This window comes from Sprattus sprattus (assembly GCF_963457725.1).
Source record: "Sprattus sprattus genome assembly, chromosome: 11".
Classification (NCBI taxonomy): domain Eukaryota; kingdom Metazoa; phylum Chordata; class Actinopteri; order Clupeiformes; family Clupeidae; genus Sprattus; species Sprattus sprattus.
In genome coordinates this window covers 4,582,956-4,610,560 of record NC_137909.1, presented here as the reverse complement: position 1 = coordinate 4,610,560, position 27,605 = coordinate 4,582,956, and the positions used below count along the sequence as shown (strand labels likewise).

General features: G+C 49.4%; 1 protein-coding gene across 7 annotated transcripts in view; it reads right to left on the bottom strand.

Moving 5' to 3' along the window:
- LOC308371943 (putative E3 ubiquitin-protein ligase HERC1) overlaps window positions 1–27,605 on the bottom strand; it is a 75,954-nt gene that overhangs the window by 19,309 nt on the left and 29,040 nt on the right. For 2 of the 7 annotated variants that reach the window (XM_080846995.1, XM_080846998.1), the window contains exons 24-51: window positions 27,550–27,605; window positions 27,406–27,454; window positions 26,978–27,216; window positions 26,122–26,319; window positions 24,868–24,988; window positions 24,504–24,744; window positions 24,104–24,270; window positions 23,501–23,662; window positions 23,081–23,178; window positions 22,864–22,962; window positions 22,593–22,760; window positions 22,044–22,283; window positions 21,815–21,898; window positions 21,407–21,626; window positions 20,585–20,891; window positions 19,361–20,175; window positions 18,937–19,138; window positions 18,593–18,645; window positions 17,024–17,107; window positions 15,911–16,118; window positions 15,556–15,683; window positions 15,208–15,425; window positions 2,529–2,797; window positions 2,274–2,323; window positions 1,992–2,186; window positions 1,297–1,471; window positions 802–1,039; window positions 257–470 (exon numbers count right to left, since the gene is read on the bottom strand). The exon at window positions 27,550–27,605 is cut by the window's right edge and continues 32 nt beyond it. In XM_080846995.1, coding sequence (XP_080703121.1) covers window positions 257–470; window positions 802–1,039; window positions 1,297–1,471; window positions 1,992–2,186; window positions 2,274–2,323; window positions 2,529–2,797; window positions 15,208–15,425; window positions 15,556–15,683; window positions 15,911–16,118; window positions 17,024–17,107; window positions 18,593–18,645; window positions 18,937–19,138; window positions 19,361–20,175; window positions 20,585–20,891; window positions 21,407–21,626; window positions 21,815–21,898; window positions 22,044–22,283; window positions 22,593–22,760; window positions 22,864–22,962; window positions 23,081–23,178; window positions 23,501–23,662; window positions 24,104–24,270; window positions 24,504–24,744; window positions 24,868–24,988; window positions 26,122–26,319; window positions 26,978–27,216; window positions 27,406–27,454; window positions 27,550–27,605 — 5,298 coding nt within the window. The remainder of the gene's footprint in view (window positions 1–256; window positions 471–801; window positions 1,040–1,296; window positions 1,472–1,991; window positions 2,187–2,273; window positions 2,324–2,528; window positions 2,798–15,207; window positions 15,426–15,555; window positions 15,684–15,910; window positions 16,119–17,023; window positions 17,108–18,592; window positions 18,646–18,936; window positions 19,139–19,360; window positions 20,176–20,584; window positions 20,892–21,406; window positions 21,627–21,814; window positions 21,899–22,043; window positions 22,284–22,592; window positions 22,761–22,863; window positions 22,963–23,080; window positions 23,179–23,500; window positions 23,663–24,103; window positions 24,271–24,503; window positions 24,745–24,867; window positions 24,989–26,121; window positions 26,320–26,977; window positions 27,217–27,405; window positions 27,455–27,549) is intronic. The other 5 variants (XM_080846996.1, XM_080846997.1, XM_080846999.1 and 2 more) reach the window with 5 other exon arrangements.

Sequence of the window (27,605 nt, the reverse complement as noted above, 5' to 3'; positions counted from 1 at the left end):
CTACAGGGAGAAGCACAGAGCTCAGCTCCCAAGCGCCCATACCAAGGAGTTTTTAAACCTGGTTTCACAAGAACAGTTTAGTACAGCACATGTGTGTGTGTGTGTGTGTGTGTGTGTGTGTGTGTGTGTGTGTGTGTGTGTGTGTGTGTGTGTGTATGGATGAGTGTGTGTGGATGAGTGTGTGTGGATGAGTGTGTGTGTGTGTGTGTGTGTGTGTGTGTATGTATGGATGAGTGTGTACTGTGGGCGTGGGCACCTTTGGCGTCAGTGTCACTGCGCTCGGCAGTGTATCTGTAGCGGATGCCCTTCTCCGTCAGCAGGGACACCAGGCTCTGGGTGACCAGGAAGGTGGGGGGGGTGAGCTCTTTGGGCTCGCGGGGGCCTCCCTTCAGAGCCAGGGTGAGACGGCCCCTCTGCTGCGGGTCGCTGATGGCACTGATGTTCATACCAGTGGCAGCCGCCATCAGATCCTGAGAGAGAGAGAGAGAGAGAGAGAGAGAGAGAGAGGGAGAAAGAGAGAGGTTTGATAAAGGACAACTTCAGTGTGAGATTACGCTACTGCACTTGTAGTTCCCATCCCACTCAGATAAGATGACGTTCATCCAGATATCTAGGGAGAACAGGTCTGGGTATGATGTCCACTGAGCCATATAGACCAGGCAGATTAAGATCAGAGGGAAGATGGGAGCATACATGTACAGAGGAGATAAAAGAGGTAGGCAGGGTTCTGGAGTGATGGATGTAGAGATAGATAGCGGAGAGATGGAGCGATAGATAGCAGGATGGATGAAGAGTGTATACCTGAGTGCAGATATCCACCAGCTCCCTGTAGGCCACGGCGCTGTGGGATACCAGGCTCCCGATGGCTGAGCTGAGGAAGGAGAGGAAGGCGGAGCCAGAGCGATCAGCCACAGGACCCCGCCCCGCCCCCTGGGGCTCCGCTCCCATGTGGACACGCCCTGCCGCCGCCAGACACATCAGGCGCACCAAGATCCGAATATCGGCCAATCCGAGAGCCTCCAGCCCGCAAGACTGACTACTGCAGGACAGAGAAAGGGCAGAGTGAGCCCACACTAAGGACCCTCTAAAAGAAAGTGTTACAGTACTGTAGGTGTTGGTATACTGTTGGTGAGGTATACGTGTTGGTATACTGTAGGTGAGGTATAAGTGTTGGTATACTATGGGTGAGGTATTTGTGTTGGTATAGTGTGGTTAAGGTATATGTGTTGTTGGTATACTATAGGTGAGGTATATGTGTTGGTATACTATAGGTTTAGGTTTGGTAAGCTGTCTGACCTGGCGGTGCTCTGGGAGAGGGTCCTCATGACCATGCTGTAGGCCAGCAGGATCTGTGCCGTGGAGGTGACCCTCCTCAGGGCCTGCAGCCTCTCCTGGGCGTCCCTCAGCGAGGCCGCCTGCTCCCCCAGGCTCAGAGGAGCTGTGGAGCCCTTCTGTTCACTGCTGGCCGCCCCTGCCAAACACACACACACACACACACACACACACACACACACACACACACACACACACACACACACACACACCATACAGCATGACTGCACGCCCTCAAACAACTTCCCAACTGGCAAAAGATTATTTATTTAAATGAAGACCAACTGAACACCAACTGATATGCAACATGTTAGTCATCTGGTAACCCTCTCAATGGATGTAATTTTACGTCTCTAACCCCCTTACCCCCTTGCCCCCATGCCTAACCTTAGCCTAACTTGTTCACATAACCTTAGTCTAACCTGTTCACATAATCTTAGTGTAACCTGTTTACATAACCTTAGTCTAACCTTAGTCTAACCTAACCTGTTCACATAACCTTAGCCTAACCTAAGTCTAACCTTAGTCTAACTTGTTCAAATAACCTTAGCCTAACCATAGTCTACCCTGTTCACATAACCTTAGTCTAACCTGTTCACATAACCTTAGTCTAACCTGTTTACATAATCTTAGTCTAGACTCTAGAGGACTTGCCGTACCTCTGTACATCAGGGCAGACTCTCCACTGAGGGCGCTGTTGGTGATGGCCCCTAGTGGGTCGGCCTCAGTGAAGGGGATTGGGTCAGGCACCAGCTTCTTCTCACTGAGGCCCAGCGGACGCGAGAGCAGACCAAAGTCCTCCTGGCCCGTCAGCCGGTCCGGGTCAGCCTCCGGGTGTCCCAGCTCCCACTCATCTGGGCCCACAAACACAACTCTCTGATGAGGAAAGGCACACTGCTAAAACCATCTACCAAAGGTGACAGACAAGAAGTACTACATACCATCAGATGTACTATCCAATCGGCCAATCAAATCTGACGCCAGCCCTTTCCTGTGGCAAACAATGAAAAAACAGACGACAATTGAACCAAGTAAATCTTTACGGTAAAGTCATTTACTTCAATTTTTTACTTTAAAGTTTACTTTAATTTACTTACTTTAAAGTACATTAAAGTCATTCTATAGTATTCCTTTTCCCTGTGATCACATATTTAAGGTTATCTGCTTAGTGTGTCATCATACCACAGGACACTCACCTGTCCTGTTTGGAGTTGAGATCGCCCAGGTTGGCAGCCAGGTACTTCTCCCGGCAGGAGCTGCACAGCAGGTAGTAGGGGCTACCTGAGCCGCACTCGCCCCCAAACCAGCCGTCCACGTAGGCGCCGTTGCTGCGGTAACCACAGCGACCAGCACTCTGGCCACAGCCTGGGTGGTGGCGCTTCATGTGGTTGTTGAAATGCAGGGTGAGCGTGCTGCACAGCTCACACTCCACCATCTCATGAGGCTCTGGGTGCTCTTCTCCACCCTGTACACACACACACACACACACACACACACACACACACACACACACACACACACACACACACACACACACACACACACACACACACACACACACACACACACACACACACACACACACACACTTAGTTTCCACTCTGTCTTAATGTAAAATAGCCATCCTGTCTTCAATATCATAAATCGAAAGTTACGTATGTAACCACGGTTCTATGAATCACTGGATGACCGCTAGACGGTGCTTTCAAGCACTGGATGATCCATCTCGCGCACGCGCACAGGTCGAGTGTTTTACCAACAATGTCACATCGTGACCCCCCGATGACCCCCGGATCGTTCATATCTTCTGGTGGGGTCAGGGGAACTGTTCCTACACAATCTTCTCGCGAGAGCACAAGGATTCTGAGTGACGGGACGGTCTAGCGGTCATCCAGTGATTCATAGAACCGTAGTTACATACGTAACTTTCGTTCTATTTCATCCTTACTGACCGCTAGACGGTGCTTTCAAGCACTGGATGACTCATACCAACAAAGTCCAGGTTTACAGCTTGGGGGGGGGGAGGGGGACGGCGGCAGGGGCGCGGTGCGCCGCGGCGGCGGACACGGACACGGACACAAACACTTAAATTAATTATGATGTTCATGTGTTTCTTTGAATGACAGCAGTCAATAAGTATAATTTTACATGTTTTATGGTAAAGGTAACCTTAAATGACTTATTTTGTGATCTGGCGCTATATTTATAAAAATATATAAAACATTTTTTATTTTTATTTTTTATTTTTTTTTACTTGACCTTCCAGGGGGGCCGTTGGGGGCGCGGGCCGCCACCCTAATATCATTGTAGGGGAAACACTGAAGTCACGAAGAACTCTAGTACTTGCCTTACTGAGAGGAAGCAGCAAAGTCACGCAACAGGACCACAGACAACGGCTGGAGAGTGGCAACATTCACCCGGTAGAACCTGGAGAAGGTACTAGGTGATGTCCATGACGCTGCCTCGCAGACATCTTCCAGGGGAATGCCCCGCGAGGCTGCCCAGGATGTCGAGACAGCTCTGGTGGAGTGGCACCTCACCCCGGATAGCAGGGGGTGCCCACTTCCTTTATACACCTGGGTGATTGCCTCCACCACCCAGTGGGACAGTCGCTGCTTGGAAAAAGCAGAGCCCCTCCTAGGGTCACCATAGCAGAGGAAAGCTGATTCGACCGGGTCGGTCCAATATTTCCCGCCACTATCCTCGGGTCGGATCGGACCGGGCGTGATCAAGCTTTTTAAAATTTTAATTTATTTATTTATTTTTTAATCACTATTAGCTTAATTGGTACGGGCAAAATTGTCTATTAATCAGACGAAATATTCTATAGGTAGATAATATTCTTAATGTATACAAAGCTGCAGAAGTCAGACTACGAAATTGCAAAAGGCAACGTGTCATGTGCAGTTTTCCTCCACTGGCAAGCGTAACACCGAGCCTGCCCTGCAGTGCTGAATTGGCTGGCGTGCAACATGGAGCCTGAAGAAGTAAAGAAAAAAATAAAAACGGGAGAATTAAAAGTGAGCAAGTTTGAAGGAAAGTCGGAGGTATGGACATATTTTAAACAAGTCGTGGGAAGTGACAATGTTTGTGTCGGCTTTGTGGAGTGCAGCAAGTGTGGCATGCTGTTCACTTATGATAGCAAAAAAACGGGTACTTCTTCCATGAACAGACACATGAAGCAGGTTTGCCATGCGAGAAAGGATGATAATCAGCCTTCAATGTCTTCTTTTGTTACTTCTCCAACCATACCCATGAGAGCGAAGCAAGCCCTCACAGAGAAATGCGTTGGGTTTTGTTGTAAGGACATAAGGCCGTTTTACGTTGTAAGTGGCCAGGGCTTCCAGGATGTACGCTACGATCCAATTACGAATGAACACACATTTAGGCTACACGTGTTGTCCTTGTTGCATTGTTCATCTGGATAATTGTTAACCAATTTCTGTGATTCACTTCAAGCAACTAAAAATTGTTGTTGACAGCGTCAGCTATAACCGCCCACATATTAAGAAATGTTCAGGTTTAAATCGGTCGCGGGCTCATCATTACAGTTAATGTGCCGGGCCGGGCCGGGCCGGGCTCGAATGAGCACGGGCTCGGATAGGGTCGGGTTTGATTTTTTGGCCCGATCTAAGCTCTACCGCACAGGGCACAGTAATTTCAACCTGTCTGAATTCGGCCACAGGCTAACCTTTGGGCCATTCAGACTCCACCTCAAACAGGAGCCACTCACTGACAGTGCATGGAGCTTCCCAACGCGCTTCGCCAACGCGACGAGAAAGCCGTCTTGTAGAGACCCACTTTAGCTCTGCCTGAGCCAGGGGTTCAAAAGGAGACAACACAAGGCATCAAGCACAAGGTGCAGATCCCATGCTGGGGCGCGCCGTGCTTGTGGGGGGCGCCGCCGTAATGCGCCCCTCAGAAAAAAAGGGACACCAACCTGTGGCTCCCCACTGTGTCATTATCCACCAGAGCATGTCGGGAGGATATAGCTGCCACATACACCCCCAGGGTAGCCGGGGACCGGCCCCCATCCAGGAGTGACTGGAGGAACTCTAAGGCGCTCGGGACCACGCAATGCACGGGGCCCTCGCCATGGGGCAAACAGCTGCCACCTGTTCTCATACTGCGCCCGGGTAGAGGGTGCCCGGGCATTCAGTATGGTATTACGGACAACGTCCGAACATCTGTCAGCAGTGGGTTGGGCCCTGTGGCAGCTAGACCAACAGCTGCAACCGATGAGGGTCGGGATGCCATATACGACCCTGTAACTGAGACAGGAGATCCTTCCTGCCGGGGAGGCGCAGCTGCACCCCGCTGCAGCCTGCATGGAAGTGGGAACCACATCCTCCCTGGCCAGAAGGGGCTACCAGCAGCAGTCTGTGGCCCTGCTGGAGAACTCCCTGTAGAGTTGGAAAAATCAACGGGATTGGCGGAAACGCAACTCCCTGGTGATTGATATGGGAGACGGTCGAAACCTTGTCTGACCGCACGAGCACGTGTCAGCCTTCCAAGAAGGGCAGAAGCCTGCAATGCCCTGTGCACAGCCCGCAGCCCCAGAACATCAACAAGGTGACACCCTGAGTCTCCTGTGCCGGTGCTGCTCGGCGTCCAGATGAAACTGTGAATCCACCACTGGAGGCGTAGCGACAGCAGGCCTGGAGGAACCACAGTAGCAGCTGCGGTCAGCTTCCCGAGAAGGCGCAGAATTCACCGTAACGCAACTGCATGCCTTCCTGAACTGGGGAAGAAGGTGTAGGCTGTCGTACAATCGCAGTGGCGATGGACAAGCCCTCATGGCGACTGAATCGACTCACCCTGAGAAGAGTGTGATCTGCGATTGGACCAGGCAGCTCTTTGTTAAATTGAAGGAGATGCGTCGTGTCCAGGGCCATCTGAGACCGGGACGGGGCACAAGGGGCCAGTTGTCCAGGTACGGCAAAATTGTCATGCCCTGCGACTGTAGGGGTGAGGGGGCTGCCACACACCTGATGAAGGCACGAGGGGAAGGGAGAGGCCAACTGGGAGCACCCTGAACTGAAAGTGATGTCCCTGAAACGCAAACCGCAGAAACCGTCTGTGGTGTGGCGCTATGGGTACATGAAAGTAGGCATCCTTGAGGTCTACTGACGTAAACGACTCCCCCCTGGTTATTGTACGCAGAACCCCTTGCCATGCTCAGCATGCGGAACCTCAAGACCTTCGGGAACCTGTTGAGGCCCCTCAGGTCGAGGAAGGGACGGAGTCCGCCATCTTTCTTTGATACTAGAAAGTAGGTTGAGTAGAACCCCCCGGGTTGTGTCAGGGGGTCTACCGGCTCGATGGCACCCATGTCCAGGAGGGCGGACAGCTCCTGGGTAAGGGCCCGGGCTTTCGCCGGGTCTTCATAATGGTAATTTTGACCCGGCCATAGGCTGGGGGCCGGCGTTGGAACTGAAGTTGGCATCAGTGGGTTAAGGTGGAAAGCACCCCGGGTCCCTGATAGAAGCAGCCCAGTAGCTGAGCTGCAGCTGGTAAAAACGCAGACGGCCGGCCCCTGGGCCTCAGAGCCTGCCCCCCTGGGGGGACGATGGGCTGCGCACGAAGCGTGAGGTTGGCCCGAGGGCTGTCGCTCTGGACTCTGAAAGGCCCGCGCTTGCCGCTGAGCAGGCTGTGGGCGTTGGGCCCCGTAGTGACCTCTTGGGTGGACCTGTGACTGCGAGCTGCGCCGTGGGGTAGCCGCAGACCTTCCAGGCCTAAGTCGGATCGGCAGAGCTTGGTTGCATCGCTGGGCCAGGGTCATTTATATTTACATTCAATTATTTAGCAGACGGTTTAATCCAAAGCGACATGCAATGTATACACATTTCTATATTTACACTGATGGCACACTGCACATCAGGAGCAATCAGGGGTCCAGTGTCTGTTCAAGGGCACTTCGACAGGGAATCGAACTAGCAACCTCGTCAGCTGTTCAGGTGACAGACCCAACAGCTGATCCGCCCCAGCCAATCTAGCTGCCCAAGAGGGGCACCGAGACAAGAGGGGCACCGATCATGGCCACCCTCCACCTGCAGAGGGCCATGCAGGCCGCGCAAGAGTGGTTGCCCACCATGTCTGCAAACCACGCACCACTGAGAGAGAACTGTAGTAGTTAGCCTCAGTAGAGGATTATGGTCCCAACATAATGGGGACTATCAGAATAGACTAAGTGCCGGGAGAGGGAGGCAGGAACCGCTGCCTCCACCGACAATATTCACAGGCCAGCAGTTACAAACCACACCTGTGCTGGGAGCGGGGAGCGAGAGCACTACCTTCACCAGGAGAGGGTGGATGGCCGCACACAACGAATTACACGGTGCAGAGCAGATGCCGGGAGAGGGAGGCAGGAACCGCTGCCGTCACAGAAAAAATACCTGCAGGCCAAACTACAAACCACACCTGTGCTGGGAGCGGGTAGCGAGAGCACTACCATCACCAGGAGAGGGGAATGGCCACACTCAATGGGTTAACCAGAATAAATATAGAATACATATACAGTACTGTGCAAAAGTTTTAGGCAGGTGTGAAAAAATGCTATGAACTAAAGCCCAATTTATACTTCGGTGTCAGACACTTTTGAAAAGGTGTCAGACACTTTTGAAAAGTGTCTTCCAGGCCAGGTGTGTTTATACTTCAGGCGAAACCGTCGCCGAGTTCGTCATAATGGAAGAGGCGCTAACGACATTTTTCTGCCAATACATTCTACTTTTTGAAAATCAACGGCGCGTGCCGTCTATAGCTAATCACACTGACATAATTATGAAGAGTGTTTAATGATATATATATCCGTTTTAACAGCAAGGTATTATTTGTGGAGGAAGCAGGCTATAATAAACGTATATGCTAATAAATCAAGCCTATGATGTGCATTGCACATGCATGCTTTGTCAGTGCTCAACAAGATCTGCGTAATGTCCTGCGACAATCTGCCAGTGATTCCTTCTCACGAGTGGAAGCCTACCCTATATTCAAAACCAGAGTAGGCTAAGTTAACAAATATTGCCTGAAGTTATGCGTAAAGTCCCGGTAAGCGTCTCCGCTGCGCAAATTAAATGCTGCGTGTGTTTTGTGCCACTTAAAATATTTCTAAATGAAGCCAGAGCCTGCACTTCCAGCTTCCTTGTTTAGGCCTATGTGTAGGCTAAAACATGAAAATTCCTCTAGTGAACTGACCTCTTGCATTCTTCACCTTGCTCACGCACCTTTTGCCACCCCAAACATTAATCCGGCAACACTGGTTGGAACAAAGGCATTTCGGAACAGAGGGTTTAATTTGGTAAAGATATTTCGGACATTTTTTTTTCGAAATATTGAGCTTCCGGAACACTGGGTAGTCCCCCAGCCAGACAGAAGTTTTGCCTGGTCATATATCATCATTGCCTGCGAGCTATTTACAACTACAGGGACGTAGAAATAACGTTGTATGCACAACTCCTATCCTTCTAACTGAACAGGTTGTTATAGCCTACTTTCTGAGGCAGGTCGCCGCAGAGCACCTGTTTAATTGTGTATGTGTTTTTCAGATGTGGGTAAAGCTGCTGTGTGTGCTGCTGCACCAAATAGGCCTAATTCCTTTAATCAGTGTTTTAAAAAATGTTTCAGCACTTTGACCGTCTTTTTACGTTACCGCGAGTCAAAGCACTATCCATGTTTCTGATCGCTTTATCGTTGACCTGTCTACTTTCCCAATACAATAACCGAAGTAACTAGTTCGTGAAATCCAAAATATTGTTGATATATTGTGTGTTAACGCCACGCATCTGACTTGTAAACTAGCTTCGAGGTGAATTAAGCCCATCTAATTTATGCCAGTGACAGGGGCTCGTCATAATAGCAGGCACCGGGGCTAGTTGTATCTAGCCAATCACACTTGCGCGACACTTTGTGACGACTTGAGCGCCAGTAGAAATTTCTCCATGTAGCAGACACTTCAAAACGACGGTTTAAAGTGTCTGACATGACGTCAAAAGTGTCTGACACCTTTTCAAAAGTGTCTGACACCGAAGTATAAATTGGGCTTAAGAATGCTTTGAAAAATGTAAAAAATAAATGTTTATTTTTTATCCATTTACATGGTAAGACTGAGCACAGCAACAAGACACAACGTAGTTATACTGCATCAGCAGGGTCTCTCCCAGACAAAGATTTCAAAGCAGACAGGGGTTTCAAAATGTGCAGTTCAAGCTCTTTTGAAGAAGACGTTGAGGATCGTAGACGCAGTGGTCAGCCAAGGAAACTTAATGCAGCTGATGAAAAACCCATCAAGCTTATTTACCTTCGAAATCGGAAGATTTCAAGCAGTGGCATCAGCTCAGAACTGACAGAAACCAGTGGTACCCAGGTACAGACATTTACTGTCCCGGGATGTCTGGCCAGAAGTGGTCTTCATGGAAGAGTTGCAGCCAAAAAGCTCTACCCCGACAAGGAAACAAGGCCAAGTGACTGAACTAAGCACGAAAACATAGAAACTGGGGTGCAGAAACATGGCAGAAGGTGCTCTGGACTGATGAGTCAAAATTAGAAATATTTGGCTGTAGAAGAAGACAGTTTGTTCGCCGAAGGGCTGGAGAGAGGTACAATAATGAGAGTCTGCAGGCAACAGTGAAGCATGGTAGAGGTTCCTTTCCAGTTTGGGGCTGCATTTCTGCAAGTGGAGTTGGAAATTTGGTCAGGATGAATGGAGTCTTCAATGCTGAGAAATACAGGCAGATACTAATCCATCATGCAATACCATCAGGGAGGCGTATGATTGGCACCAAATGTATTCTGCAGCAGGAACATAACCCCAAACATACAGCCAATGTCATTAACAACTATCTTCAGCTTAAAGAAGAACAGAAAGTCCTGCAAGTGATGGTATGACCCCCACAGAGCCCTGATCTCTACATCATCGAGTCTGTCTGGGTTTACATGAACAGACAGAAGAATTTTAGGAAGCCTACATCCACAGAAGATCTGTGGTTAGTTCTCCAAGATGTTTGGAACAATTTACCAGCCGAGTTCCTTCAAAAACTGTGCGCAAGTGTATCTGGAAAATTTATGCTATTTTGAAGGCAAAGGGTGGTCACACCAAATTTTGATTTAATTTAGAATTTTCTTCTGTTCCTTCACTGCATTTTGTTAATTTATGAAGAATTGATGAAAATAAACTGTTAACACTTCCATTTTTGAAAGCATTCTTAGTTTACAGCATTTTTTCACACCTGCCTAAAACTTTTGCACAGTACTGTAGATGCAGAATAGATGCCGGGAGAAGGAGGCAGGAACCGCTGCCTTCACCGACAAAATATTTGCAGGCCAAGCTACAAGCCACACCTGTGCTGGGAGCGGGGAGAGAGAGCACTACCTTCACCAGGAGAGGGTGGATGGCCACACACAACAAATTACACGGTGCAGAGCAGATGCCGGGAGAGGGAGGCAGGAACCGCTGCCGTCACCGACAAAATACCTGCAGGCCAAACTACAAACCACATCTGTGCTTGGAGCGGGGAGCCAGAGCAGTGCCCTTAGCCTGGCCATTACCAGCCTGTGACTCCATTTCTTTCCGTCAATCAGTCTGGCCTAACCCCATGCATTTTCGTTTCCGAGATGGGCGGGTGCTTAGCCTGAGGTTTAAAATCATTGGAGTTCCCTTAACCAATCAGCAACGTTTGGTAAGCATTCGGTAGATTAAACTCTTCCCAAAGCCAGTTGGGAGAAGAGCTACGACGTCCTTTCCAATCATAAAACTTACAAGACAATACTCTTGTTCTCCTTTTAATTTTCTGATGTTCTCGAGTGTTGAGACAACTTTTCCGATAGCTTTTCGTGTTTCTTCCTCCAAGGCGAGTTTTGCGTCACAGCTCTGAACTGTTCGCTGATTGGTGCGACTGGATTTTGAAGCCTGGAAACGATTGTCAACGGGGTCTGGCCAGACTGAGTATGAGCTTGAAATCAATTCAGGCGAAAATACGTAGGCTGGTGTCACCAGGCTACAGTGCCCTCACCAGGAGAGGGGAATAGCCAACTCAATGGGTTAATCAGAATAAATATAGCATAGATAGAGATGCAGAATAGATGCTGGGAGAGGGAGGCAGGAACCGCTGCCTTCACCGACAAAATATTTGCAGGCCAAACTGCAAACCACACCTGTGCTGGGAGCGGGGAGCGAGAGCACTACCTTCACCCGGAGAGGGTGGATAGCCACGCACAACGAGCTACACAGTGTAGACTAGATGCCGGGAGAGGGAGGCAGGAACCGCTGCCCTCAACGACCAATATTCTCATGCCAACAATTACAAACCACACCTGTGCTGGGAGCGGGGAGCGAGAGCACTACCCTCACCAGGAGAGGGGGATGGCCACCCTCATTGGGTTACACAGTGCAGAATAGATGCCGGGTGAGGGAGGCAGGAACCGCTGCCATCACTGACAAATATTTGCAGGCCAACAACTACAAATACATGCATAACATGGTATGAACTGAATGAACGTTGGTGGTGGGTCGGAGGGGCCTTTGGCGCCGACTGGCTGTCACGCTTCCATCAGTCTGCCCTAGGGCAGCTGTGGCTACTGATGTAGCTTACCACCACTGGTATGACTGTCTGAATGTATGGCCTAGGCCAGACTACTCAGTAAAGTTTCTTCGAGTATTTAGAGAAGCACTATATAATTGAATTGATCGACTGGTTGATACAGACCACACCTGTGCTGGGAGCGGGGAGCAAGCACACTGCCTTCACCAGGAGAGGATGGCCACACACAATGAACTGAAACAACAGTATAAATACTGGGCTCTCCCACAAATATTGCAGGGAGAAAAATGTGAGGTGCAGTCGCCTATAACAATTGCCTAGTTTAATGAATCTGACTCAATTCAATTGAGGATTCAATTTAGTGCCAGGGCGCTGGAGGCGGGAATGCGAACCCGGGTCGCTGGCGTGGTAAACCAGCGACTTGAAAATGAATTCAATCGTGAGTTCAGGTTTGAGTGAGGGCGCCGGATGTGGGTTGCGAACCCTGGTCGCTGGTGTGGTAAACCAGCGGCTTGTCAAGTGGGCTAAAGCAAACACTGAAGAAAATACAGTTAACTGTAGTCGCATAGGCCTTCACCATGCGCAAGTAATTCAGCTAGCGGAATTGCAATTGCGTTTCCTCTGAGCACTGGAAGAAGAAGCGAAAGCGCGTCCTTGCCAGCGGCTATGGGTGTGGGACAACCACTATGACAATGAAATCTTTTAAGCCACAATATAGCAATCTACTGCCAACTCCACCGCTAGACTGGGCCAGTGGGGGTAGCGTAACAATCGCAATAACACAACAGTGTAGTATGAACGGTGGGAGAGGGGGCGGACACGCAAGCCTTCACCAATCACCAAACACACCAGCGATTTGAAAATGTATTCAATGATGATCTAATTTCGCATTAGAGCGCCGGAGTGGGCTAAAGACAGATTTGAATTACCAAGGCTATCGTAGGCATTCAGTATACGCAAGTAATCCCCCTAGGGAATTGTAACTGCGTTTCTATGAGCGCTGGTAAAAGGAGCGAACTACAACACCAGTAGGTAGTAAACGCAACACAATGAATGGTGGGAGAGGGGGCGAACACGCAGCCGTCACCACGATTATCAAACACAAGTAATTCCCCTAGGGGATTTGTTAACTGCGCTAGTAACGTAGTAATCCGCAAACACAAATGAAAGGTGGGAGAGGGGGCGAGCACGCAGCCGTCAACACGATACCAAACACTTTTTAGCGGCAACAGCTGGTTAGGCAACGTAATTTAACTGCCTAAGTGGTGGGAAGGGGCGAATACGCTACCTAAACCACAACAGAATTAATTACGGCCTCGCATACCTATTGGCACGCGCAGGCGATGCCAATAGTTGCAACCAGCAATAAATTAAGAAAATACCAAAGTACTTATCCAAACGATCAGTGCGCCCTCTGGAGGGCGAGAATGTCCGCAGCTCCGACAGTGTCGCAAGGCCAACAGCACGGAACAAGATTAAGCACTTAATTCAGCCTTAGCTTCCTTAGCTTCTTATCAACACACCAACTACCTGCGAGCGAGAAGATGAAAGGGAACAGTTCCCCTGACCCCACCGGAAGATATGAACTATCCGGGGGTCATCGGGGGGTCACGATGTGACATTGTTGGTAAAACACTCGACCTGCGCGTGCGGGAGATGGATCATCCAGTGCTTGAAAGCACCGTCTAGCGGTCAGTAAGGATGAAATGGAAACATAAAACATAACATACAGTGGGGAAAATAAGTATTTGAACCCCTGCCGACTTCACAAGTTTGGCTACTTGCAAAGAAATGTGTGATCTAGAATTTTAATGGTAGGTGTATTTTAACAGTGAGAAACAGAATATCAACAAAAAAATCCAGAAAACTGCATTTTATAAGATTTATGACTTTATTTGCATTTGATGCAAAAAATAAGTATTTGAACCCCCAAACAAACAGCAAGAATTCTGGCTCCCAATGGCCAGTTATGTGCCCAAAAAGCACACAGATTAGTCCTCATTAGGTCTAACAAGGTATACCTGATCTCAACTGGTGACCTGTATAAAAGAAACCTGTCCAAAGAATCATACTTCACACCTTCAACCTCACCACCATGGGCAAGACGTCAGAGATAAGATTGTAGACCTGCACAAGGCTGGAATGGGCTACAAAACCACCGGCAAGCAGCTTGGTGAGAAGCAGATAACTATTGGTGCGATTATTCATAAATGGAAGCAACACCAAACAACTGTCACCCGCTCTAGGTCTGGGGCTCCATGCAAGATATCCCCTCGTGCGGAATCAGTGATCATTCGAAAGGTGCAGAATAACCCCAGAACTACACAGGGGGAGCTTGTGAATGATCTCAAGGCAGCTGGGACCAGAGTCACCAAGAAAACCATTGGCAACACACCACGCCGTAATTTTTTGAAGTACTGCAGCACTCGCAAGGTCCCCCTGCTCAAGGAAGCGCATGTACAGGGCCATCTGAAGTTTACCATTGCACACTTGAATGATTCTAGGGAGGATTGGGAGACAGAATGTGGTCAGATGATACCAAAATCAAGCTATTTGGCATCAACTCGACTTGCCGTGTTTGACAGGGGGGGGGGGATGCTGAATATGACCCCAAGAGTACATCATACCCACCATCAAGCATGGAGGTGGAAACATTATGCTTTGGGGCTGTTTCTCTGCCAAGGGTACAGGACGACTCCACCGCATCAAGGGGACTGTGGATGAGGCCATGTAACGTGGAATATTGGGCTTGAACCTCATTCCCTCATTCCCTCCCATTGAAAACACAACCTTAAAGATTTGGAGAGGATCTGGAAAGAGGAGTGGACCAAAATCCCTCCTGAGATGTTTGTAAACCTGGTGACCAACTACAAGAAACGTCTGACGTCTGTGCTTGCCAATAAGGGTTATTCCACCAAGTACTAAGTCATTTTTGTCAGTCAGTTTTGGGGGTTCAAATACTTATTTTTTGCATCAAATGCAAATAAAGTCATAAATGTTATAAAATGCATTTTTCTGGATTTTTTTGTTGATATTCTGTTTCTCACTGTTAATATACACCTACCATTACAATTATAGATCACACATTTCTTTGCAAGTGGCCAAACTTGTGAAATCGCAAGGGGTTGAAATACTTATTTTCCCCACTGTAACTATGGTCCAAAAAGAGCCATTTCTTTTCTACGTGTTTTTTTGTGTGTGTGAAGAACTCTATGATAATTTCTGTATGCATGTATTATAAACCATGTTACTGAGGAGAGCCACATGGCTGCATGACACTTCATGTTGTAATGTTTATCAGAGGCACAGAGCAGGCCTAACGTAATGGAGCTGTATAGACCTGCTGTACCTCCACCATCCACAAGGTGTCCCTCTCGGAGCTGATGAACTCTGGACTCAGCAGCTCCTCATAGGGCTCCTCCTGGTAGGAGTCGTCCATGTAGCCCAGCTCCGACTCCTCCTCGGCGGCGAATGGGTGCGTCTCTGCACGCTCTGGCCACTCGGCCACGCCCACATCGTGCCTATACAGCGCAGGCAGCGGATTGGGCGATGGAGAATCTGATGGAAAGTGAGAGAGAATTCATGAGGCACACAGCTAAGATTTCTACAAGGACGTTTCTCATATTGCAAGATGCAAAGTACAAACAAACAAACACATCAATGCTGTGCTGAATGTTCTTGACTCTACCTGCTCTCCTGAAGGAGGTTCGTTGGCCTAGGCTGGACCTCTGGCGGCGGGCAGGTGGTGGCCTGTTACGGGTGAGGTGCACATCCAAAAAGTTCTCCCTCTCCACCAGGTCAAGGCCAGCCAAAAGACTGCACACACACACACACACACACACACACACACACACACACACACACACACACACACAGGCACAATGATGCATACACAGTTTTACATTTGTGATCACACAGATTATGTATGGTGCATATTTGTGTGTGTGTGTGTGTGTGTGTGTGTGTGTGTGTGTGTGTGTGTGTGCATGCCAATGAGCTTGTGTGTTGGGAGAGGAAGTGTGAATGCATGAGTGGTCCCTCACCTCTCGCTGGGCTCCCTGCTCTCCTGCAGGTTTAGTGGGGCTGAAGACTCGGGACACTGCACCGTCTCTGGTCCCTCTGGGGAGGGCGTGTCCACCGCCCCCACAGCAGATGAACCGTCTCCTGCCTGCGGCTCGTCGGCCAGAGGGTGCTCCAGCATCCAGCTCGCCAGGACCTCGATGGTGCGCGAGTCCACCTCGCCCGTCACTCCTGTGGGATACACCAGAGTGGGGTCAAAGTGAGAGATATCACACACACACACACACACACACACACACACACACACACACACACACACACACACACACACACACACACACACACACACACACACACACACACACACACACAGCCAGTGAAAAACTGTGAGCATGTTAGAGCCTCTCACTCAATGCAGGGATTCTCTCCTGGAGACCTCAAGCATCACACATTTGAGTAGTTTCCACTAAACACTTACAACCAATTTGAACCAATCAAGGAGGTTAGAATGGACCAATCAGGACTGTCCAGATTGTGTCTACACTTCTGACTAGAAACCCCTTGTACATCTGATCACCTCAGACAGGTCTATGGAGGACAACTGAAATGTGCGTTGCTTAAGGACCCTAAATCAAATGATATGAAGTAATGAAGGGGTCATCTGGCCAGAAAGCAATGGGAGATGGCATGGAGAGATTAGTGTGGCTAAATGGCCATTAGAAAGAGCTCTCCCCCCAACACAAGGCACCCAACTGACACAGATGATGTCCGCGTGTGATGGAGTGACGGGATGAGCTGAAGTGAGAGGAGGGGGACGTGAGGTGACGTAGCACAAGCGGTGATGGGTGGCAGGCAGAGCGAGCCACAACACAACACTCCTCTCCACAGTGATGGACTACACACAACCATGGCCTCATGACGACTGAATAGGAAACTCAGGCTATTACTCCACCGTTTGGTCTAAGGACATCTGCATGTTTTAAAACACATATTTCTCTAATGGACAGCAACCTCTCTGGGACAGTTCTCCACGCGTGCTGCTTTAGATGGGGTGGGGTGGGGGGGGGAGACACTAAAGGAAGCTAGACACTATCAGGGAGCTGAGTGGTCAGAAGAGCGGGAACTGGCTAGAGTACCTGCCGCCTCCATGGCCTTGTAGATATGCCTCATGGAGAAGCCCATTTCTAGCAAGCGAACGGGGACAAACATTTGAGGACGCTCTGGAGTGGCAAGGGAGAACAGACAGATCAATCATTACCAGAACAGAAACAAGTTGAAAACAACAGATAAAAAAAAGAGCGATCTCAGACTTAGAAACATACTACTGTTCACTGATGATGAATATGGCACTAATGCTCATGCTAACCACTAATGCTATTTAGGCCAGGTATTTATGCTTTTGCTAAGAAATACTACCGATATAGTAATGCTACTATATACAAAATATTTAGCAATACATTATTCCTGTTACTCCTGAAAGATCAACTTTCTTGTCAGACATGGTGCAAACAGCACAGGTGGAATAAAGGGCAAATTAAACAGGACAACAGAAAGGGTTTGCATGGTGCTGTAAAAGAGATGCCAGAGTGAGTGCTAACTGCAACCTCATGCAACTGAAGCAATTACACCTCAAAACAACCCAAAACACACGACACAAACACTGCAGAAACATCAAAAACACATTGCCTTCAAGACAGCCGACCACAAGGCCTGGGAGACCCATTAAGCATTGCACCCAAGAAGGCAGCTTTTGTTTCCATGCTGAAGCCATCTACCTCCTTTAGAAGCCAGTACAGCTTGTTATGGAACTTTTATTTCTCCACTCCTCTCTCCCTCTTTTCTCTCGTCTCTCTCTCTCTCTCTCTCTCTCTCGTGTGTCTTACCCATGGGCGTGCGGGTCTGTCCGCAGGGCTCCAGAAAGCTGGTCTGCTGCTCGGTGAAGCCCTCGCAGGAAGCAGAGCTGGCCAGGCTGAGGCCTGGGGGCAGCGTGGGGTTATGGACCAGCCCTGCCAGTGTGGGGAAGCGAGCTAGAACCATCCGCCTGTAATAAGCCAATGCACACACACACAGTGCTAGGCTCGTGCTCACCAGTGAGAGAGAGAGAGAGAGAGAGAGAGAGAGAGAGAGAGAGAGAGAGAGAGAGAGAGAGAGAGAGCGCGAGAGAGAGCGCGAGAGAGAGAGGACAGTAACCTTATGGACCTTCAGGAGGCCATACTTAACCTGGGTGAATTGAGAACATAAGAACCTAACCTTTTCACAGCATTTAGTGAGTATGTCTAATGGCATATGAGAAAGATACCCTTTTATCCACTACGAAATGCTTCCCATAAGCTATGGTTATATTTGGTTCACAAATAACAATTTTAGGCTTGAAATAAAAGTCGTATATTGTCACAAGCATTGGAGAGTGGCTATACCATACATAATGCAGCATCAGCCATACTTCTAGGAGAGAATGAAGGAGGTGTTTAAAGAAGGGAGAGAAGAGAGGGGGAGAGACTGGAGCCTGTCATCGTGTGGCAGGTCAGGTGTAGAATGATGGTGTAGCTGCGGGTCTGCCCCTCCTCTGATGCCATGGCCAGATGCCAGCAGGTAGCCAGGCAGGCAGGTAAAACAGCCCAAGCTGTCGCATTAGTGTCCGTGCACACACACATACACACACACACACACACACACACACACACACACCTAACTCATTCACTCACCTGGCTTCTCACTCACAGTCTGAGTCTCGGCGGTTTGGCCTACTGACACGGATCTGGAGCAAGAACATCCCGGGGACGTCAGAGATGTATGCATGTATGGATGTGCGTCAGTGCGTGCGTGCATGACTATGGGGATGTTGTGGCTGACTGACTACTTATTTGGAAAGGCCCAATATCTGAACCTAAGACCTAATACTAAATATTGAGAAAATCAAATATGCAATGCAAATGATATAAAAAGAGTGCAGAGTGTACGTAAAATGTCAGGGCTGGTCACTATAAAGCCTGTAAAGGTTAGATGAGCACACAGAACAGAGACGGAGGCGTATTTAGCTTGGACTCACTGCAGCAAGTTGATGGGCAGGAAAGGGTTAAAGTTCTCCAGGCCGTCTGCCTGCAATGCGGTCAACAGGGAGTTGGCCAAGTCGTTGGTGGAGGAGGAAGCTGATTGGCCGAAGGCGGCCGTGCCGTCGGAGCCGTTGCTGTAGAGTGAAACTGAGCTGGAGGATTTGGACACGGGCTGAGAGGCAGAATGCAGCGCCACATCTAAACAACAGGAAAAAACATCCTGACGTCAGGAACACCGACCATTTACATACTTAAGAGTATCCTACTTACTTCATTCCACTACCCTATTCATACAAAGGATGTATACTACAGAGAAGAATGTGATCATCAATTATGCACCACTGCCATAGAAAACAGGTTCAACAACGACAAAAACACAACGCCACTGGGCCATGCAATTACCTCCACCTCTCCCCATACCTCTATGGTCTTTACTGCTGCCATCCTGATGCAGCCTGTTGAGGACGCCCTTGTAGATCATGACCTGTGCCCTCTCTAGGTCTGCCAGGGCCACGGGGTGCTTGATGGGACACGGTCGCACGGCCCACTTCACCATGCTCCGCACCACAAACTGCAGGACGGAGCGCAGCTCAGGCCCTTCCTCCGCAGGCCCGGGGCTCTGGGTGGGCTCGGCTCCAGACGAAGGCCCCGCAGATGAAGATGTGTCCGGCCGTGGCGGCACCAGGAGCTGGTCGGCCAGCCTGCCACTGCCGAGGATGACCGCGAGCGACTTGAGGGCGCCCAGGAGGAGGTAAGAGAGGCGTACGGCACGGAGCTCCAGGGTGAAGAGGTCGGGGCGAGCCAGCTGGTGAGACTGGACAGGGACTAGGGCGCTGGATTCCCCCTCCGTTCCTGGAGGTTTGGGGGTTTTCGGGGAGGCCTTCTGCTCTGGAGGCTCGTCCTGCGGTTTGGCCCCCTCCTCCCCCGCCGTCTCCTCTCCCTCCCTGGGCGCAGCAGGGGGCGGCTGGGTCTCCTCCTCGTCCTGCATGACACGGGCAATGTCCTCATCCAGGCGGCGCTCCATCTCGCTGCGCTGCACAGCAGGCTCCAGTTCAGCGCGGCCCCTGCGCAGGGCCCCGGGCCCCTCGGGCTCCTCCAGCAGGCCGGTGAGCAGCAGCAGGTCCAGCAGCACGGCGGGGCGCAGGCCACGGAGCAGGGAGACGTCCAGCTGCGGCACATCACACGGCTCCAGGGAGGAGAGCGGCGTGTCGCTGGGTGACCAAGAATTCAGGGAGCTTTTGGTTAGTGCCATCAGAGAGGTGTGATACACGGAGAAAGAGATAAGGGTGGAGGAAAAAAAACGAAACGAAAGAATGGAGTTTAAAAAGAAATGGGAGAAAAGAGAACACAAGAACAGAGATGAAAAGAATGAATGAGAAAAGTGAAACAAATGGACAAGACAGAAAAATTAACAGGGGGAAAGGGACGACAGACATGCAGAAAAGAAAGGAAGCTTCAGACCAGATCTAACTATCAGAGATGACAAAGGGTTGCACTCATGGAAATAAGACAGACTTTAAGCCTAGAAAGTCACAACACATTACTACAGTGAGTTCTGCATGTTAAAACATGTATAATAATAATCTAACATATTCTTTTCATATCTGATCAAAATCTGTGTGTGTTTGTGCAGGTGTCTGGTACCTGACAGTGAGATCAGCCTCCTCCCACTGGAGCTTGGCTAGAGGACTGCCCTCTTTGAGCACCCCCAGCAGTGTGGCCCTGCGTCCGCTGGGTTTGTGCAGGCAGACCCCTCCTGCTCTCAGCCCGCTGTCCACCCCGCCGATCAGAGCCAGCACCGGCCACACCTCGGTGCACAGAGAGTTCAGCTGGGCCTCAGTGAGCCCCGCAGGGCCCGTCACCATTTCTACGACCCGGCCCGTGGACCCTCCACTCTCTGGGCCGCCACGCTCTTGATCCGAACCCTCCTCTGGGCCCTTGGGGCTGTGGCCTGTGCAGGACAGAGGACAGAACACAGTCCATTCATTTATTCATTCTTCACAACCACCAAACAAATTTATAATGAAATGCATTGTTTAAAAACAGGACTTGGACTAACTACCATATTGCTCTTCAAGATACAAAAAATACAACCAGGTGTGAAAATTATTCATTTAGTTTTAATATACCAAAAGCTCTACAGCTAGAAAGCTTTGACCAGTTATTTACAATATAACTGCAAAGTGTGGTTAGTACGTCATTCCTGTTTATTTATCTGGAAAATCTGTCTCTCTTTACAAGTGTAGCAGCTGCTGTCTCTCAGTTTGACGATAACCGTACTGAGCAGCCCTTTCCGGTGCCAGTGTGGTTAGTACATCATTTCCTGTTCATTTATCTCTGGAAATGACCGTACAAATAAAGTTTGATTTGAATTTGATTTGATATGGGTCTGTATTCTTTGATTCCCTACCCTCGTGGTCACTGGATGAATATAAGCTGGTATGTTGCATAGTGAGCGTTCCTGACCTTGTCTGTGGGAGCCTCCATCTCTGAGCAGGGGGGCGATGAGCTCCAGGCGAGCCTGCATGTGCTGGTTGATGTGGGTGGTCCAGCCCTCGCACTGGTGCAGGCGTCTCAGCAGCTGGACCGTGGCCTCCAGGAGGACCGTAGCCCGGGGGCTGCACAGGGGCTCCCCAGCCAGCAGGTCACTGGGCATGCCCCGCATCTGCAGGTCACAGAGAGACACCTGGGGGAGCCAACGGGCGTGTCAATAACACTCAGCTGTGTTCATAGACAGAATACTGCTGTCAGTAACGCAACCTGAAGGAACTGACACATTCATATGAACGTCTATGTAACACGTGGAACATTTAATTTGTGCAACAAATAATGACTGCTTTAAAGTGTGATTGTCAGTGGTTGGTCATGACGGACCTTCTCTCCAGGGTTGCTGCTGTAGAAGAGGACGCAAGGGTAGAGCTCAGTGGCATCCACTCCCTCAAAGGCCAACTTGGGCTCCTGCATGGCAAACAGAAATTCCATTTAAGAACAAATACTGTAACATTGACGTAAAGTAAAACATTCATGATGAGTGAGCGTTAAACAACACATATCACACAGCGGAAGGTGGAAGTAACTATGCCAAGCCAGGCCATGGAGTGACCTTGTTGTTCTTGGCAAAGGAGATGGTGCGGGCCTCCATGTCCAGGATGCAGGTGATGGTGTCACCCTGGGTGAAGGAGGGCAGGGCGCGGCCCAGCTCCCCGCCGTGGTAGAGGCTTCCACTGTAGGCGCGGTACAGCCACATGTCCGTGGTGGTGCGGTGGTTGTAGTCACGGATGGGCCAGCGGGACACCCCTATGCAGGTGCCCTCGTTGCCCTTGTTCTCTTTGGTGATGTAGAACTGCAGGGGGAGAAGCAGAGGAACACGTGGGATGGAATACAGTGCTTCACATGGACTCAACCGGAGAAGAATACTCTTCCTGTACTTTTGTTTTATGTGCTTCTTAACTGAAAACATTCTCATGGATGATCAGCATGTTGAGACTTAGACACCTTGTATAACTTCAGCAGTTTGCCATTTGAAAGTCCATAAGGCACTTAAACTCAAACATGTCATGCCACCACTCTAGCTATCTGAGACCAAAATGTGTACAGCTGGGATACAATTGAGTTGAAATCTCTCCATCAGGGCGTGCCCTGTGTGCAGTACCTTCCAGATGAAGCAGCCAGAGGTGATGGCGGTGGTAGCCAGGCCGTAGCCCTTCCCTCCAGCTCCATGAGCCAGGACGTTCCCACTCTCCAGGGAGCAGCAGGTCAGCTTGTGCGGGTCAAACGAGAAATCTCCAATAGGAATGCACTCATCCTCACTCATGCTTTCCTACAGGAAAAAAAAACACACACCATCACCATCACCATCAGTGTTTACACAAGTTCCAGCTCAGTCATGAGAAGTCATAGCAAAAGGACTGTCTGTTACCTACCCTCTTGCAGCCCTCAGGGAGAGCATCTAGAGTCTTCCTTACAGCCAGAGGCTCTTCCCACATAAAGGTGGACAAAAGTCCAAATAGTTGGTCCACAATCTGAAAGTGGAAAGGAGATCTTTGGGATTTCTGCACACTTATGACCATTTCAACCTCACACTGAAAATATTTTTGGAACATTGCAATTTCTGCCTATTTCTCCAGATGTAGGCATCACCTGTTTCACATGAACGGGCTCAGAGCAGGCGGGTAACAATGCTTCCAGAATGTGGAAGGCCAGCAGCTTTGTTCGCAGGTTCCGGAAACAGGGATTCCCTGAAAACACACCACACACACCATAGAGTTTGCATTTCATCGCACGCATTAAGAGATGACAGGGATTCCCTGAAAACACACTACACACCATAGAGTTTAAATTTCATCACATGCATTAAGAGATGACAGGGATTCCCTGTAAACACACCACACACCATAGAGGTTGCATTTCATCACACGCATTAGGAGATGAAAGTCAGGTGCTCTTCAATGATATTTTAGCATACAGATACCTTAACAGAACTGGTTTATGAATGGACTGGCATTTAGGCCACAACGTAGTATGCTATGATGATGTTGCCGATAGAAGTTACTGGGTTACCTGCAGTGCACTTGTAAGATATGATTGTCATAAGCGGGTCAATCCACTTGATGAATGTGGAGACTCTTTTGGTAACCCGTAGCGACAGGATGCGTCTCAAGAAGACCAGGAAATCTGCAAGCTGGGACTCCACCACCCTGCTGCTTCTCACTGCCTCCACCTCTGCAGCACATTAATACATGCAGACAAAATTGGCATCATGGAAATCACACAAACACACACACATCAGACACACACACACACACACACACACACACACACACACAATCTCAAAACACACACTAGCATAAAAAAAGCCCAATATGCACACACTTTCATTCACAGAACTCCTACATCAGCTAAAAGTGCAGTTCAACTTCAGATGTCATACTGAAGACCAAACCAGTACCTCTAATGCGTCTGAAAGAGCTTTACGTGTAATGCCTCATGCTCTTCCACCCGAGGCTAAACCTGCTCTTCAGAAGATTTGGGGCTCAGTGTCTTCCTAATGAAGGCTTTTGACATCCAGCCAGCGAGCGTCTGTCCCCCAGGCCACACCAGCAGTATCAGAACAGAGGCCTGAAGGAGCTTGTTGTGTGCTTGTGGTTGTGTTTCCTGACTTACTCTCTAGTCTGTGCTTAATGCTGCTGGCGTGTGGCTCAGAGTGCTCCACCACACTGGTCTCTAGCGCCTCCTGCTGTCTGACGCTGAGCAGGAGCCCCTGCAGCTGCTCACACATCACGTCCATCAGCGCCTGGGACACCTCCAGAGGCAGGGCTTCCTCATAAGAACTAGATCCACAAAAACACACAAACACTAGATGTGAAAACAACACAACCAAGGTTGTTGTTATTTTACAGGCCACATGAAACTTCTTGGTAACATGTAAACATAATTTCATACTTCCTGACAACATGTTAACACTGCCACATAGTTCCCCTGCTGTCACATTTTCAAACACAACACCGAACAGAGCAGTAACCCTAGTCTGCCCTCTGCCAGGCTGTGTGCCTGTGCCCCTCACCTGGCAGCGATGGCGAGTATCTGCAGCAGGCGGGCGCTGGCCAGCTTGACCGCTCCACTCAGCAGCATGTGGCCAGAGACTGAGGCGGCCAGCCAGCGCTGGTTCATCAGCACGCAGGTGCTGTCCGTCAGGCAGGACAGGATCTCCAGCAGCCCGCTGCGGATCATCACCACCAGGTCCACCGGCTGGTAGTGGAAGTTCAGGGCAAACACCGTGGCCAGCAGGAGGTGCTGGTAGGCGCCTGAGAAACACCAGAGGTCAAAGCCATCAATCACATGCAACTAAAATGCTCTAGATGACTTTCTTTATTTTTAGGGTGATAAGAGGCTACTAGCAGATGCTGACAGAATGCCTGCATGCTCACCTGTCTGTTCCTTCTCTAGCGCCACCTTCTGGCGAAGGACACGCACCAGCTGCTGGTAGAGGGTGTGAGCAGCAGCCTGCAGCTCCCTCTGAGTGGTCATCTGAGCCGACTGCGTCCCAGACTGCACACAAAACACAAACACACACACGTGTGAGGAAGTCAGGTGTGTGTGAACAGACAGCACACTTACACAGTCACCCTCAATACACCAGGGGGCACTGGTTTGCATCTTATTTGTTTGAAAGGTATATAGGAAACAGGTGTGAGTCCTAGGTTGGCGGATCATTTGGAGCGGTTACAGGGACCTGCGGTGGACATTGCGGACCCCCGTTTGGATTTGTGGTTCAGTGCACTTTTTTTTTGGATTTTCAATTGGGACTTTGGTTTCATGACTTCAGAACTGTATCGTAGCCCGACCTATTATCCCGCACGACCTATTATCCCGCAAGCGCTGGTACACGTTACTTAATATTGATTTCGGTGTCATCCAGGATCGCAGATTTCGGAAAACTTAAGTCCCTGCCCAAAAAGGGTATTTAAATTAGCTTTGTAGCAAAAATTGCACATATACAGCGTATTGAAGTGTATAAGATAGTGTTGTAATACTGCGTGTACAAACCAGCCTGATACAAATAGTAGAATTTTGATTTCGCGACGTTCGGTGTAAATTCTTTTTCTTGTTGAGCTTGATTCCCAACGGCATTTTACATCAATGCGGGATAATAGGTCGTCGCCAACTTTGTTGCCATTTCGCGACTGTACAAAACAAATCGGAAAATACGTTAAGAAATGTTCCTGCTGAGAGTCAAACAAGACTTTGTGCATGTTCTACACACCTGTCACTTCTGAAATATGTAAGGTTGATTCATTAAACCATATTTATATTGATAAAAACATATTTGTTAAGCGGATATTTTGGTGGCCCGCGGGATAATAGGTCACGTTACTATAGAGCCTGTGCTGTTTGACCAAGTGGGTCAAAACATGGGTTGGACTAAAAGGTATGCTGGGGTCTCTCTAGCCTTGTACACGCACCTTTCACACCTTTGCAGAGACACTAGGTTAAGTACTTATGGGTAATATTAAAGTATTTGCCCGTCACCCCTAGACGCAAGTAGGTGTCCCTGATTGGTTTGTTAACTGCTTTACAAATGCATCAAACACACATATAGAAATACATCCAAGAACACAGATAAAGGGGAGTCAATGATTGCTAATTCAAACACAGATGGATCAGCATAGTGTTGTTCTTACAGTGTAGTGCTGCAGCTTCTCTGGGGGGCTGGAGAGGCTGCCTGAGGTGGGGGTCCCCAGACCAAAGCAGCCTGACAGGAATTGCAGCTGTACCGACTGCAGGAGGCCAGGGAAGCGTGGGGGCGCTGTGGAACCACTGCTCTTCTCCTCCATCTCGTGTAGGAATGTTGAGATCTGGCATAGGGCCTCCAGACGCACCTATCAAACCAGGACCACAGCATTAGTGATATGACAGAGCCAAAAGAGAAACCACAAGAGCTTCATAAAGCACATATATCAAACCATGACCACAGCATTAGTGATATGACAGAGCCAAAAGAGAAACCACAAGAGCTTCATAAAGCACATATATCAAACCAGGACCACAGCATTAGTGATATGACAGAGCCAAAAGAGAAACCACAAGAGCTTCATAAAGCACATATATCAAACCAGGACCACAGCATTCGCATTAGCAATATGTCAGAGCCAACAAAGAAACCACAAGAGCTTCATAAAGCACATATATCAAACCAGGACCACAGCATTAGTGATATGACAGAGCCAAAAGAGAAACCACAAGAGCTTCATAAAGCACATATATCAAACCAGGACCACAGCATTAGTGATATGACAGAGCCAAAAGAGAAACACCAAGAGCTTCATAAAGGATATATATCTGCATGTCCTCGACACAGATCAGATGGAAATAATAATCAGTCAACTCCCAGAGCTCTTGACCTCCCCTAATGTGGAGGAGCGCTGGGTCTGTGAGGAAGCTGGGTCTGTGCGTGTGTGCTTTTGCACATGTGTGTGTGTTTGTGTGTTTGTGCACATGTGTGTGTGTTTGTGCATGTGGAGGAGGCCTGGGTCTTACCTCTGCCCTCTGCTGCTGCTGGGACATGGCCAGGGTGATGGCCTTGGGGTCGGCCTGGAGCCCGGCGTCCCTCTCCACCAGGGCAGAGGTGCGCAGCAGGCTGCCACACAGGAAGTGGAAGACTTGGCCCAGGATGGGCGAGCCCGGGCCAGCCGGGCACATGGTGGTGCTGGGGCTGATGCACTGGCGCAGGCGCTCCCACGCATCTTTCATGATGCCCAAAGAGCACAGGGGCAGCCCTGCAACACAGGGGGTGGCACAGCAGGGCACAGAGGGCACAGTCAGATAACAGCCCCAACACGGCTCACCCTCTCCACCCATGCCACATCTACAGGTCTGAGTTTGGCAGCGCACTTTTACTCAAATCTATTACAAAAACACAACTCCATATCAACCTCCAGAAAATGGCCTTTACATAATGCACTTACCCATTTTGTTCTTGAAGGACCGTGTGGACGCTTTAGATTGATCTGTGGTCTAAAACAAGTAATAAAGAAGCATTAGCAATTAGCACGGACCAATAAAGACATTAACCATAAACAAAGCTTCTCTGGAGTACTCTGAGAACACACCTCTCCTTGTCTCTTGGACTCAGAGGAGAACCTGAACTCTGACATCGGGCTGAGGA